This window comes from Microcaecilia unicolor, chromosome 3 (assembly GCF_901765095.1).
Source record: "Microcaecilia unicolor chromosome 3, aMicUni1.1, whole genome shotgun sequence".
Classification (NCBI taxonomy): Eukaryota; Metazoa; Chordata; class Amphibia; order Gymnophiona; family Siphonopidae; genus Microcaecilia; species Microcaecilia unicolor.
In genome coordinates, this window is record NC_044033.1 from 480,120,085 (window position 1) to 480,134,608 (window position 14,524).

Consider the following 14,524-nt stretch of genomic DNA (forward strand, 5'->3'; position numbering starts at 1 on the left):
TAGGAGCGCTGCTGAATTCCCAGACGGCTCAGGCCTACCTTCCCGAAGCGAGGGCCACCAATCTCTTGGCCCTGGCTTCGCAGACCAGAGCGTCTCAGCAGATCACAGCTCGGCAGATGTTGAGACTTCTGGGTCATATGGCCTCCACAGTTCATGTGACTCCCATGGCTCGTCTTCACATGAGATCTGCTCAATGGACCCTAGCTTCCCAGTGGTTCCAAGCCACCGGGAATCTAGAAGATGTCATCCGCCTCTCCACCAGTTGCCGCACTTCACTGCTCTGGTGGACCATACGGACCAATTTGACCCTGGGACGTCCATTCCAAATTCCGCAGCCCACGAAAGTGCTGACGACGGATGCATCTCGCCTGGGGTGGGGAGCCCATGTCGATGGGCTTCACACCCAGGGTCTGTGGTCCCTCCAGGAAAAGGGTCTGCAGATCAACCTCCTGGAGCTCCGAGCGATCTGGAACGCACTGAAGGCTTTCAGAGATCGGCTGTCCTGCCAAATTATCCAAATTCGGACAGACAATCAGGTTGCAATGTATTACGTCAACAAGCAGGGGGGCACCGGATCTCGCCCCCTGTGCCAGGAGGCCGTCGGGATGTGGCGTTGGGCGTGTCGGTTCGGCATGCTCCTCCAAGCCACGTACCTGGCAGGCGTAAACAACAGTCTGGCCGACAGACTGAGCAGAGTCATGCAACCGCACAAGTGGTCGCTCCATGCCAGAGTGGTACGCAAGATCTTCCGAGTGTGGGGCACCCCCTCGGTGGACCTTTTCGCCTCTCAGACCAACCACAAGCTGCCTCTGTTCTGTTCCAGACTTCAGGCACACGGCAGGCTAGCGTCGGATGCCTTTCTCCTCCATTGGGGGACCGGCCTCCTGTATGCTTATCCTCCCATACCTTTGGTGGGGAAGACCTTACTGAAGCTCAAGCAAGACCGCGGCACCATGATTCTGATAGCGCCTTTTTGGCCCCGTCAGATCTGGTTCCCTCTTCTTCTGGAGTTGTCCTCCGAGGAACCGTGGAGATTGGAGTGTTTTCCGACTCTCATCTCGCAGAACGACGGAGCGTTGCTGCACCCCAACCTTCAGTCCCTGGCTCTCACGGCCTGGATGTTGAGGGCGTAGACTTCACTGCGTTGGGTCTGTCTGAGGGTGTCTCCCGGGTCTTGCTTGCCTCTAGGAAGGATTCCACTAAAAAGAGTTACTTTTTCAAGTGGAGGAGGTTTGTCGTGTGGTGTGAGAGCAGGGCCCTAGAACCTCGTTCTTGCCCTGCACAGAACCTGCTTGAATACCTTCTGCACTTATCAGAGTCTGGCCTCAAGACCAACTCAGTAAGGAATCACCTTAGTGCGATTAGTGCTTACCATTATCGTGTGGAAGGTAAAGCCATCTCTGGAGAGCCTTTAGTCGTTCGATTCATGAGAGGCTTGCTTTTGTCAAAGCCCCCTATCAAGCCTCCTACTGTGTCATGGGATCTCAACGTCGTCCTCACCCAGCTGATGAAACCTCCTTTTGAGCCACTGAATACCTGCCATCTGAAGTACTTGACCTGGAAGGTCATTTTCTTGGTGGCAGTTACTTCAGCTCGTAGGGTCAGTGAGCTTCAAGCCCTAGTAGCTCATGCTCCATATACCAAATTTCATCACAACAGAGTAGTGCTCCGCACCCACCCAAAGTTCCTGCCGAAGGTGGTGTCGGAGTTCCATCTTAACCAGTCAATTGTCTTGCCAACATTCTTCCCCAGGCCGCATACCCGCCCTGCTGAACGTCAGTTGCACACATTGGACTGCAAGAGAGCATTGGCCTTCTACTTGGAGCGGACACAGCCCAATAGACAGTCCGCCCAATTGTTTATTTCTTTCGACCCTAACAGGCTAGGGGTCGCTGTCGGGAAACGCACCATCTCCAATTGGCTAGCAGATTGCATTTCCTTCACTTACGCCCAGGCTGGGCTGACTCTTGAGGGTCATGTCACGGCTCATAGTGTCAGAGCCATGGCAGCGTCGGTGGCCCACTTGAAGTCAGCCACTATTGAAGAGATCTGCAAGGCTACGACGTGGTCATCTGTCCACACATTCACATCTCATTACTGCCTCCAGCAGGATACCCGACGCGACAGTCGGTTCGGGCAGTCGGTGCTGCAGAATCTGTTTGGGGTGTAAATCCAACTCCACCCTCCAGGACCCGAATTTATTCTGGTCAGGCTGCACTCTCAGTTAGTTGTTCTTCGTAGGTCAATTTCTGTTGTACCCTCGCCGTTGCGAGGTTCAATTGACCTGGGTTCTTGTTTTGAGTGAGCCTGAGAGCTAGGGATACCCCAGTCGTGAGAACAAGCAGCCTGCTTGTCCTCGGAGAAAGGGTATGATACATACCTGTAGCAGTTGTTCTCCGAGGACAGCAGGCTGATTGTTCTCACCTACCCTCCCTCCTCCCCTTTGGAGTTGTGTGTTTCATCTTTTTTGCTAGTCATTCAACTGGCGGGAGCGGTCGCGCACGGGCGGGAAGACGGCCGCGCATGCGCGGTGGGCGTGCCCTGCGTGCCGACCGTCCCGCGAAGCTTCTTTCCGGTTGGTGGGGGCTGCCGCGGACGTCACCCAGTCGTGAGAACAATCAGCCTGCTGTCCTCGGAGAACAACTGCTACAGGTATGTATCATACCCTATATCATGGCGACTGAAATGACAGGGACCTGGGGAAAAGAAGAAGCGATATTGATCACCTTAAAAAGAGAGGATAGAACCTCTGTCCACGTGGGTGTTGTCTACAGACCCCCGACACAATTAGAGGAACTAGATAAAGATCTGATCGCAGATATTCAAAAATTAGGAAAGAAAACAGAGGTTCTGTTGATGGGAGATTTCAATCTGCCAGATGAAGGTTGGAAGGTTCCGTCTGCCAAATCGGAAAGAAGTAGAGAGATCGTGGATGCTTTCCAAAGTGCTCTGCTTAGATAAATTGTGACGGAACCCATGAGGGAGGGAGCGACGCTGGATCTGGTGCTCACAAATGGGGATAGTGTGTCAAATGTCCGAGTGGGTGCACATCTGGGAAGCAGTGACCATCAAACGGTTTGGTTTGATGACGGCTGAAGTGGAGGGCAGCCACTCTAAACTCAAAGTCCTGGATTTCAAGCGTGCTGACTTTAGTAAAATGGGGGAATACCTGAGGAAGGAGCTGATGGGCTGGGAGGACGTACAAGAAGTGGAAGGACAGTGGTCCAGGCTGAAAGAAGTAATAAATAGGGCCACAGACCTTTATGTAAGGAGAGTAAATAAAAGCAAGAGAAAAAGGAAACCGATATGGTTCTCCAAGCAAGTGGCTGAGAAAATAAAGGCTAAAGAGTTAGCGTTCCAGAAATATAGAAAATCTCAAGAAGAGGAACACGGGGAGGAATACCGGATGAAACTGAAAGAAGCCAAGAGAGAGGTACGTCTGGCGAAGGCGCAAGCGGAAGAACAAATGGCTAGAAATGTAAGGAGGGGAGACAAAAATTTCTTCAGGTATATTAGTGAAAGGAGAATGATTAAAAAGGGAATTGTGAGACTAAAAGATACAGCAAAACGCTATGTAGATAATGATGAAGAAAAAGCCAATTTGCTAAATAGATACTTTTGTTCTGTTTTCACTGAAGAAAATCCTGGAGAAGGACCACGAGAGACTGGCAAAAGTACACCTGAGAATGGAGTGGATAGAGAGTGTGTATCAACAACTTGGAAAGCTAAAAGTGGACAAAGCCATGGGACCGGACGGGATCCACCCCAGAATATTGAGGGAGCTCAGAGAGGTTCTGGCGGGTCTTCTTAAAGATTTGTTTAATAAATCCTTGGAGACGGGAGAGGTTCCGAGGGATTGGAGAACGGCGGATGTGGTCCCTCTTCACAAAAGTGGTGATAGGGAAGAAGCTGGAAACTACAGGCCGGTAAGCCTCACTTTGGTTATTGGAAAAGTAATGGAAGCGATGCTGAAGGAAAGGATAGTGAATTTCCTGGAAGCCAATAAGTTGCAAGATCCGAGACAACATGGTTTTACCAGAGGGACATCGTGACAAACGAATCTCATTGAATTCTTTGATTGGGTAACTGGAGAAATGAATCATCGGCATGCTATAGACGTAATCAACTTAGATTTTAGCAAAGCTTTTGTCACGGTTCCCCACAGGAGGCTCTTGAATAAACTCGATGGACTGAAGATAGGTCCCGAAGTGATGAACTGGATTTGGAACTGGTTGACGGACAGAAGCCAGAGGGTGGTGGTAAATGGAGTTCGCTCGGAGGGAAAGGTGAGTAGTGGAGTGCCTCAGGGATCGGTGCTGGGGCCGATTCTGTTCAATATATTTGTGAGTGACATTGCCGAAGAGTTAGAAGGTAAAGTTTGCCTATTTGCGGATGATACTAAGATCTGTAACAGAGTGGACACCCCGGAGGGAGTGGAAAACATGAAAAAGGACCTACGGAAGCTAGAAGAATGGTCTAAGGTTTGGCAATTAAAATTCAATGTGAAGAAATGCAAAGTGATGCACTTAGGGAGTAGAAACCCAAGAGAGACTTATGTGTTAGGCGGTGAGAGTCTGATAGGTACTGAGGGGGAGAGGGATCTTGGTGTGATAGTATCTGAGGATCTGAAGGCGACGAAACAGTGTGACAAGGCGGTGGCCGTAGCGAGAAGGTTGCTAGGCTGTATAGAGAGAGGTGTGATCAACAGAAGAAAGGAAGTGTTGATGCCCCTGTACAAGTCGTTGGTGAGGCCCCACCTGGAGTATTGTGTTCAGTTTTGGAGACCGTACCTTGCGAAGGATGTTAAAAAATGGAAGCGGTGCAAAGAAAAGCTACGAGAATGGTACGGGATTTGCGTTCCAAGACGTATGAAGAGAGACTTGCTGACCTGAACATGTATACCCTGGAGGAAAGGAGGAACAGGGGTGATATGATACAGGCGTTCAAATATTTGAAAGGTATTAATCCGCAAACAAATCTTTTCTGGAGAAGGGAAGGTGGTAGAACGAGAGGACATGAAATGAGGTTGAAGGGGGGCAGACTCAGGAAAGATGTCAGGAAGTATTTTTTCACGGAGAGGGTGGTGGATGCTTGGAATGCCCTCCCGCGGGAGGTGGTGGAGATGAAAACGGTAACAGAATTCAAACATGCATGGGATATGCATAAAGGAATCCTGTGCAGAAGGAAGGGATCCTCTGAAGCTTAGCCGAAATTGGGTGGCGGAGCAGGTGGGGGGAAGAGGGGTTGGTGGTTGGGAGGCGAGGATAGTGGAGGGCAGACTTATACGGTCTGTGCCAGAGCCGGTGATGGGAGGCGGGACTGGTGGTTGGGAGGCGGGAAGTACTGTTGGGCAGACTTGTACGGTCTGTGCCCTGAATAAGGCAGGTACAAATCAAGGTAAGGTATACACATATGAGTTTGTCTTGTTGGGCAGACTGGATGGACCGTGCAGGTCTTTTTCTGCTGTCATCTACTATGTTACTATATGTTACTGTTCTTGTACTAAGTTCTGAAGCTAACGTCGAAGCCCCTTAAAATTTACACTCCAGCCCATACCTATCTATTCAGTCACGATCAGGGCGTAGACCGTAGAAGTCTGCCCAGTTCCCGTTTTTTTCCCAATTATTGGCGTTGCCACCCAATCTCCGGTAAGATTTCATGGAACCATTTCTTCTAAACAGGATTCCTTTGTGTTTATCGCACACATGTTTGAATTCCATTACCGTTTTCATCTCGACCACCTCCTGCGGGAGGGCATTCCACATATCCACCATCCTCTCCTTGAAAAAATACTTTCTGACATTAGTCCTGAGTCTGCCCTCCTTCAACCTCAATGCATGTCCTCTAGTTCTACCGCCTTCCCGTCTCCGGAAAAGGTTCATTTGTGGATTAATACCTTTCAAATATTTGAATGTCTGTATCATGCCATCCCTGTTTCTCCTTTCCTCCAAGGTATACGTGTTCAGGTCAGCAAGTCTCTCCTCGTACAGTTTGCAATGCAAATCCCATAACACTTTTGTAGTTTTTCTTTGCACCGCTTTCAGTCTTTTACATCTTTAGCAAGATACGGCCTCCAAAACTGAACACAATACTCCAAGTGGGGCCTTGCCAATGACTTGTAAAGGGGCATCAACACCTCCTTTCTTCTGCTGGTTATGCCCCTCTCTACGCAGCCTAGCATCCTTCTGGGCACAGCCGTCGCCTTGTCGCATTGTTTCTTCACCTTTAGATCCTCAGACACCAACACCCCAAGGTCTCTCTCCTGAGTCGAGCTTACTAATCTCTCCCTTCCTATCCGGTATCTCTCTCTTGGGTTTCTGCACCCCAAGTGCATCACTCTACAATCCCTCATAAATTATTTTTAAAGCTTCCTTCTGTGAAATTTGGGTGTACAGACAATTGACATCCAGTGACATAAAGGTCGTACGAGCAGTTAATTGTATATTCTGTACCTCTTTCAAAAATGTTGTAGTATCTTGTTTGCAAGAAGGCACTTGTTCAACTAGAGGTTTTAATGAGATGTCTACAAACTTGCTCAACATTTCTAGCACTGAATTTCTTAAAGAAACTAGGATATCCAGGTGGAGAATGAACACTTTTTTTTATATTTTAGGAACAAAGTAAATCCTGGGAGTGTGTGGAAATTGCCTGCATAAAAAAACCCATTTCTTTCATAATCAACATAATTTAACATGAATGCTTGGCCAATGCGATCTTTAATAACTTCTTGTAATTGTTACAGAGGATCCTTATCCAATTTGATACATTTCCTTATCCTGTAATTGAGACATAGCTTCTACAGTATACACCTCTACTATATGCCCATGTGATTTATTATATATACAGTGGGGGAAATAAGTATTTGATCCCTTGCTGATTTTGTAAGTTTGCCCACTGACAAAGACATGAGCAGCCCATAATTGAAGGGTAGGTTATTGGTAACAGTGAGAGATAGCACATCACAAATTAAATCCGGAAAATCACATTGTGGAAAGTATATGAATTTATTTGCATTCTGCAGAGGGAAATAAGTATTTGATCCCCCACCAACCAGTAAGAGATCTGGCCCCTACAGACCAGGTAGATGCTCCAAATCAACTCGTTACCTGCATGACAGACAGCTGTCGGCAATGGTCACCTGTATGAAAGACACCTGTCCACAGACTCAGTGAATCAGTCAGACTCTAACCTCTACAAAATGGCCAAGAGCAAGGAGCTGTCTAAGGATGTCAGGGACAAGATCATACACCTGCACAAGGCTGGAATGGGCTACAAAACCATCAGTAAGACGCTGGGCGAGAAGGAGACAACTGTTGGTGCCATAGTAAGAAAATGGAAGAAGTACAAAATGACTGTCAATCGACAAAGATCTGGGGCTCCACGCAAAATCTCACCTCGTGGGGTATCCTTGATCATGAGGAAGGTTAGAAATCAGCCTACAACTACAAGGGGGGAACTTGTCAATGATCTCAAGGCAGCTGGGACCACTGTCACCACGAAAACCATTGGTAACACATTACGACATAACGGATTGCAATCCTGCAGTGCCCGCAAGGTCCCCCTGCTCCGGAAGGCACATGTGACGGCCCGTCTGAAGTTTGCCAGTGAACACCTGGATGATGCCGAGAGTGATTGGGAGAAGGTGCTGTGGTCAGATGAGACAAAAATTGAGCTCTTTGGCATGAACTCAACTCGCCGTGTTTGGAGGAAGAGAAATGCTGCCTATGACCCAAAGAACACCGTCCCCACTGTCAAGCATGGAGGTGGAAATGTTATGTTTTGGGGGTGTTTCTCTGCTAAGGGCACAGGACTACTTCACCGCATCAATGGGAGAATGGATGGGGCCATGTACCGTACAATTCTGAGTGACAACCTCCTTCCCTCCGCCAGGGCCTTAAAAATGGGTCGTGGCTGGGTCTTCCAGCACGACAATGACCCAAAACATACAGCCAAGGCAACAAAGGAGTGGCTCAGGAAGAAGCACATTAGGGTCATGGAGTGGCCTAGCCAGTCACCAGACCTTAATCCCATTGAAAACTTATGGAGGGAGCTGAAGCTGCGAGTTGCCAAGCGACAGCCCAGAACTCTTAATGATTTAGAGATGATCTGTAAAGAGGAGTGGACCAAAATTCCTCCTGACATGTGTGCAAACCTCATCATCAACTACAGAAGACGTCTGACCGCTGTGCTTGCCAACAAGGGTTTTGCCACCAAGTATTAGGTCTTGTTTGCCAGAGGGATTAAATACTTATTTCCCTCTGCAGAATGCAAATAAATTCATATACTTTCCACAATGTGATTTTCCGGATTTAATTTGTGATGTGCTATCTCTCACTGTTACCAATAACCTACCCTTCAATTATGGGCTGCTCATGTCTTTGTCAGTGGGCAAACTTACAAAATCAGCAAGGGATCAAATACTTATTTCCCCCACTGTAGGTAGCTTTGGTAGACCCATTAACTTAAGCCTTAGAGAGCACAAATCTTGAATCACATGTAAAATAATGAAGGCTCCATTAGTTTCTCATTGGGTACAGAAGGGGAATGTGATATCTGATATCAGATGGAGACATAGGTATAATCAAGAGAGGGTGGGAGGGAGGTAACATACCTGGGGGGAGGGGGGTTTGAACCTTGAGGTGGATTGGTCATCTTTCATTGTGAAAGTCTCCTGTGATTGGTTGGCGGGTCTTATGACCTGTTTAAAGTTCAGTGTTGCAGTACAGGCACCATATTTGATGAATAAGAGTGAGCAGAAGAAAGGTAGGTAAGATTTTTACTATTGGAGTATCCATTTGCAAGTTTATAGTGGTTGAGAAAGTGGTATACTTAGTGTTTTTGCTTTTTATATAGAACCAAGCCCTGACACAGCTTGCCAAAACATGGCCCATGTTGGCAAGAGTCCTTAAATGGTTCAGCAAACTGCTAGAAATTAAGCTAAGTAACTTTTTTTTTTAGTGTTTAAATATTAAGCTCATTTAAATGCATTAGTAGTTGAAATGACCAGTGATGATATCAGTGAGTCACAGGGTGACATCCCTGTGTGAAGAGTCACTGCCGAAGTTTCTGAAGCAGGATATCCTATATTTAAATATTGTCAGGTGCTGGGTGGTTGGTTGTGTACCCTTTCATGAAAGCAGTGATCAAGATCCAGAGCACTGGTACTGAAGTTCTAATGAGTGAGAAATGGGATACAGAATGTGAGAGTGAGAGAGCCTTTAAATGAGTGTGACTCAGTTCTAATGAGTGAGACTTGGGCATCTCTGCAATATGCCCTGATTGCTTTGATGTTGGGCATGTGTAATATTTATATAAATAAAGTGCACATCCAAATATGCAAGATTGACAATTCAGCTTTACACAGTACCTGGTTACTGAATACCAGTTAAATAGCTAGATGTGGGAACCATGAGAGTATTGCTACAATGAATCTGGTTTTAGTTTCTTTAGTTTGATGTCAAATGGTCATTGGTCACCACTGATGTGTGAGCTCTTGGAATGGCTTTTTTGATTCTCTTGTGGAAATGAATGACACATGTTTAATTACATTTTTATTAAACTTGTTTTTAGTATTGCCAAAATTTGAAGTTGCTGTAAAAATGTCGTCACATCATTCTCTGACAGAAAAGGAGCTAACTGGTGTTATCACTGCAAAGTAAGCATTTACATCGTAGGATAATTGGAAGGCTTTCTGATTTCATGATGTCCGGTGCTCATTTTTCATGTTACATTTATTTGTAGTATCAGCTGTTATTCTTTGCTCTTCTGCATAGCTTTTACATGTGAATCGCTTTCTCTGTAAGAAATTTGTTTTAGTTTTATAAAAATGCTAATTAAAATAATACTTCTATGGCAAAAATGTAAATCTTTCAAAAATTTTTACTGGTATGGACTGCCTATCAGAATGTTCTAAGTCTGAGAGGGTATAGCTTGCTGAGCAGTTATTTGTATGCTAGGGTTATTTATGCCTCCATGGTGGGACACTACCAAGACTGTCTATTTTTTTTTGTTTGGGGGGGGGGGGGGGGCTTTGAGGGAAGTGTTAATGTTGGATCTTCAATGAGAGGGGTCTGGGGTTACAAGAGTATAGGCCCATAGATTCCTATGGTGGAGATTTGCTTGGGGAGTACGGGGTTAGATTTAAATGTGGGATAGTAGGAGGCTAGGGTGCAGAAGGGGGGGGGGGTATTTATTTATTTATTTTATTTATGTTTTAGGATTTATTTACTGCCTTTTTGAAGGAGTTTACTCAAAGCAGTGTACAGCAAGAATAAGTCAAACATAAGCAATACACAGTTACAGCATTAAGAATTACCGATATCCTGAAGTTTTGTACCTGCTGTGCCTTTAATTGGATTGCCTTAGTTGTTTGGGTATGTTAGTTTTTTGTGTTAAGCTAATGTTTGGGAGGGGGTACTTGGGGGAGGGTAGAGAATAGGGTGTAACATAAAAGTTTGACAGTTTTCACCTATGTTTGTTATGTACCCACAACCTTTCTTGGTTGTTTACTGAGTTCTCTTGTTATGAGATGTCATCAATAAAAAATGTTGAAACATAAATGTAGATCTTTCAACTAGGGCTGCACATTTAATGTGTTAATAGCATGGTTAATGCATTAAATGTTTAACCTGAATTAAACATTTTTAGCACAACGCATGGCTCTGTCACCCCTCCTCTTGCTCAGTGGTTCTAGCACTGAATTCCATAAAGAACCTACGCCCAGGTGGAGAATGAAATCCTCTCCCATAGCCAGCTTTGCCCCATCTGGCTGTTTTTCTCCTCTTCCTGTTGGCTCACTAATTTAAGTGGTCTGAAGCTCCTGCATTGGTTTGCTGCTTGTTTTCACTGCGACATGATGTAACTTCCTGTTTATGGGTCTGGAAGAGCCAGCAACAACATGCAGAGGGGACCTTCCCTGCACCTGCCTTTTGCTTGCTGCTGCTGCCACAGCCAGGGGGAAGACAGAAGCAGTGGACTGACACAAGAGCTTCAGATCACGTAAAATGAGTGAGAGCAGAAAGGGGAGAGGACAGGAAGACAAGACGGGGCAATGCAAGATATGGGAGGTGAGGAGAGACAGAGAAGTGCAGACTCTGGGGAGAGGAAAAGGTGGGGCAATCACCCACTCAACCAATCACCCCATGCCTCCTTCTCCTCTTTTCCTGATATCACCGAAGAGGAAACTGCCCATCTTCATCCTATCACCCACTCAACCAATCACCCACTCAACCAATCACCCCATGCCTCCTTCTCCTCTTTTCCTGATATCACCGAAGAGGAAACCGCCCATCTTCTCTCCTCCTCGAAAAGCACCACCTGTTCCTCAGACCCCATTCCCACCAACTTACTTGTCACCATCTCTCCTACTATCACCCCTCCCATCTGTCATATCCTCAACCTCTCTCTCTCCACCGCAACTGTTCCCGACACCTTCAAGCATGCTGTTGTCACACCTCTCCTCAAAAAACCTTCACTTGACCCTACCTGTCCCTCCAACTACCGCCCCATCTCCCTCCTACCCTTCCTCTCCAAAATACTTGAACGCGCCGTTCACAGCCGTTGCATTGATTTTCTCGCCTCTCATACCATCCTCGATCCGCTTCAATCTGGCTTTCGCCCACTTCACTCGACAGAAACGGCATTATCCAAAGTCTGTAATGACCTGTTCCTCGCCAAATCCAAAGGTCATTACTCCATCCTCATTCTCCTTGACCTATCCGCCGCCTTTGACACTGTCAATCACAACTTACTTCTGGACACACTGTCCTCTTTTGGGTTCCAGGGCTCTGTCCTCTCCTGGTTCTCCTCTTATCTCTCCCATCGTACCTTCAGAGTACACTCTCATGGTTCTTCCTCCACCCCTATCCCGCTCTCTGTTGGAGTCCCTCAGGGTTCTGTCCTTGGACCCCTTCTTTTCTCCATCTACACCTCTTCCCTGGGCTCCCTGATCTCATCTCATGGCTTCCAGTATCACCTTTATGCTGACGACACCCAGCTTTATCTCTCCACACCTGACATCACTGCGGAAACCCAGGTCAAAGTATCGGCCTGCTTATCCGACATTGCTGCCTGGATGTCCAACCGCCACCTGAAACTGAACATGGCCAAGACCGAACTTCTTGTCTTCCCACCCAAACCCACTTCTCCTCTACCTCCACTCTCTATTTCGGTTGACAACACCCTCATTGTCCCCGTCTCTTCTGCCCGCAACCTCGGTGTCATCTTCGACTCCTCCCTCTCCTTCTCTGCGCATATCCAGCAGATAGCCAAGACCTGTATAACATTAGCAAAATCTGCCCTTTCCTCTCTGAGCACACCACCCGAACTCTCATCCACTCCCTCGTTACCTCTCACCTTGACTACTGCAACCTGCTCCTCACTGGTCTCCCACTTAGCCACCTATCCCCCCTTCAGTCCGTTCAGAACTCTGCCGCACGTCTTATCTTCCGCCTGAACTGATACACTCATACCACCCCTCTCCTCAAGTCACTTCATTGGCTTCCGATCAGGTACCGCATTCAATTCAAGCTTCTGCTACTAACCTACAAATGTACTCGATCTGCAGCCCCTCCTTACCTCTCAACCCTCATCTCCCCTTACGTTCCTACCCGTACCCTCCGCTCTCAAAACAAATCCCTCCTTTCAGTACCCTTCTCCACCACCGCCAACTCCAGACTCCGCCCTTTTTCCCTCGCCTCACCCCACGCATGGAACAAACTCCCCGAGCCCATACGCCAGGCCCTCTCCCTGCCCATCTTCAAATCTCTGCTTAAATCCCACCTCTTCAATGTCGCCTTCGGCACCTAACCTCTACACCTCTGCCCAGGAAACCTAGACTGCCCAACTTGACATTTGTTACTTAGATTGTAAGCTCCTTTGAGCAGGGACCGTCCTTCTTTGTTTATTTTGTACAGCGCTGCGTAACCCTAGTAGCGCTCTAGAAATGTTTAGTAGTAGTATGATATGGAGGGTGCAGAGAGATGGAGCAGTACAGAATATGGGTAGGGGGGATATGTAGCAATGTAGAATATGGAGGGTGGATGGGGACAGTTTAAGATGGGAGATGGGGCATTGCAGGATATAGGAGGAGATGAGGCAATATTAGAAAGTTGGGGTGGGGGAGACAGAAATGTGGCAATGAGGATGATGGTTTTGTTTTTGTGGTGGGGAATGGAGGAGAGATGCAATGATGCTAGATGGTTGGGTGGTGGGACTGAGAGATGGGACAATGCTGGATGGTGATGGTGTGTGAGAGGGAAGAGATGGGTGATACTGGATGGCAGCGGAAGAGACAGAGGGTTGATGGTAGGGGAAGAGAGAGAGATGGGTTGATGGTGAATGGAGAGTGAGGAACAATTCTGGATGGTAGGGGAAGATGCTGGAAGGCAGGGGAAGAGAGGGACAGATGTTGGAAATGAGGGATGGAAGAAAGAAGTAAAAAAAAAAGGGAGATGGTGGACATGAACAAGCGAGTAGGAGAAGGGAAGAGAGGGAAAATGTGATGGGGAGAAATGGAAAAATAGACTTTTACTTCAGCAGATTTAGCCCATATGCAGCAGAGCTTTAGAAGTGTTAACTCCCATTTTTTTTGTTCTCTCTCTCTCTCTCTCTCTCTCTCTCTCTCTCACACAGACTCTTGAATAAAAAAAAATTTAAATTACTCTCTCTTCTTTAACTTCCAAACAAAAATGATGTTTACTTACAGTTTCTTCAGATAACTATTTACATCATACTTGCAGTAGACATGGTAAAACTACTGAATACAAAATTCTGTCAGTTGGTTATCATACAGCTTGAAGAGAGATTGCTAACACCATCTTATGCTGACACAGACTGACTCACTCACAGAGCAACTAGAGTGACTCAGACACACCCACAAGACATTACACTATATCCAATGACATCATAGCTCATAGAATTGTTGACAGTTAATGCATGCAGCACTTGTCTTTCACATATTCCTACAAAATGTACATAGATGTCATGGAACAGAAGGGAAGGGAGGAGATGCTTTCCATGGATGGAGGGAAAGGGAAGAACTGGAAACTAGATAGATTTTAGAAGGAGGCAGAAAAATTGAAGAAAGTTGGACTTGAAAGATGGATATAGGGCAGGGACTGAAGAATAAAGGAAAAGAAAAGAAATAATGAATAGACAGGAGGCCCTGAAAACAGAGTTCAGAGAGAGGGAAGCAGAACTAGAGACAGAACAAGATGATTAGAAAAATAAAACCCAAATAGCAAAAAGAAGCACCAGGCGCCTTCAAAATCGGGACACAATTTCTTTAATCATATAACTTGAACGTCAATTCTTCCCTTGGTGACCTGACACAGTCTGTGTTTTGGTGCAAAGCACCAGTGTCAGGGATCAAAAAGATGTTGTGACATCTAAGAAGCAATGGAACTTGCTCCTTTTAGGGTGACAAGTAAGATGAATTGTCCTGTTAAATGCTGATGAAATTTACTTAATCGCTCGGCAAAATTAAAGCAGAGACTTTAGAGGACCAAAAAGTGAGTAATTACTG

General features: G+C 46.5%; 1 protein-coding gene across 1 annotated transcript in view; it reads left to right on the top strand.

Annotated features, from left to right (window-relative positions):
• The window catches only part of CD109 (CD109 molecule), a 538,537-nt gene that overhangs the window by 82,026 nt on the left and 441,987 nt on the right, over positions 1-14,524 (top strand). The window contains exon 7 of the mRNA XM_030199046.1: positions 9,571-9,655. Within this exon, the coding sequence (XP_030054906.1) occupies positions 9,571-9,655 (85 nt within the window). The remainder of the gene's footprint in view (positions 1-9,570; positions 9,656-14,524) is intronic.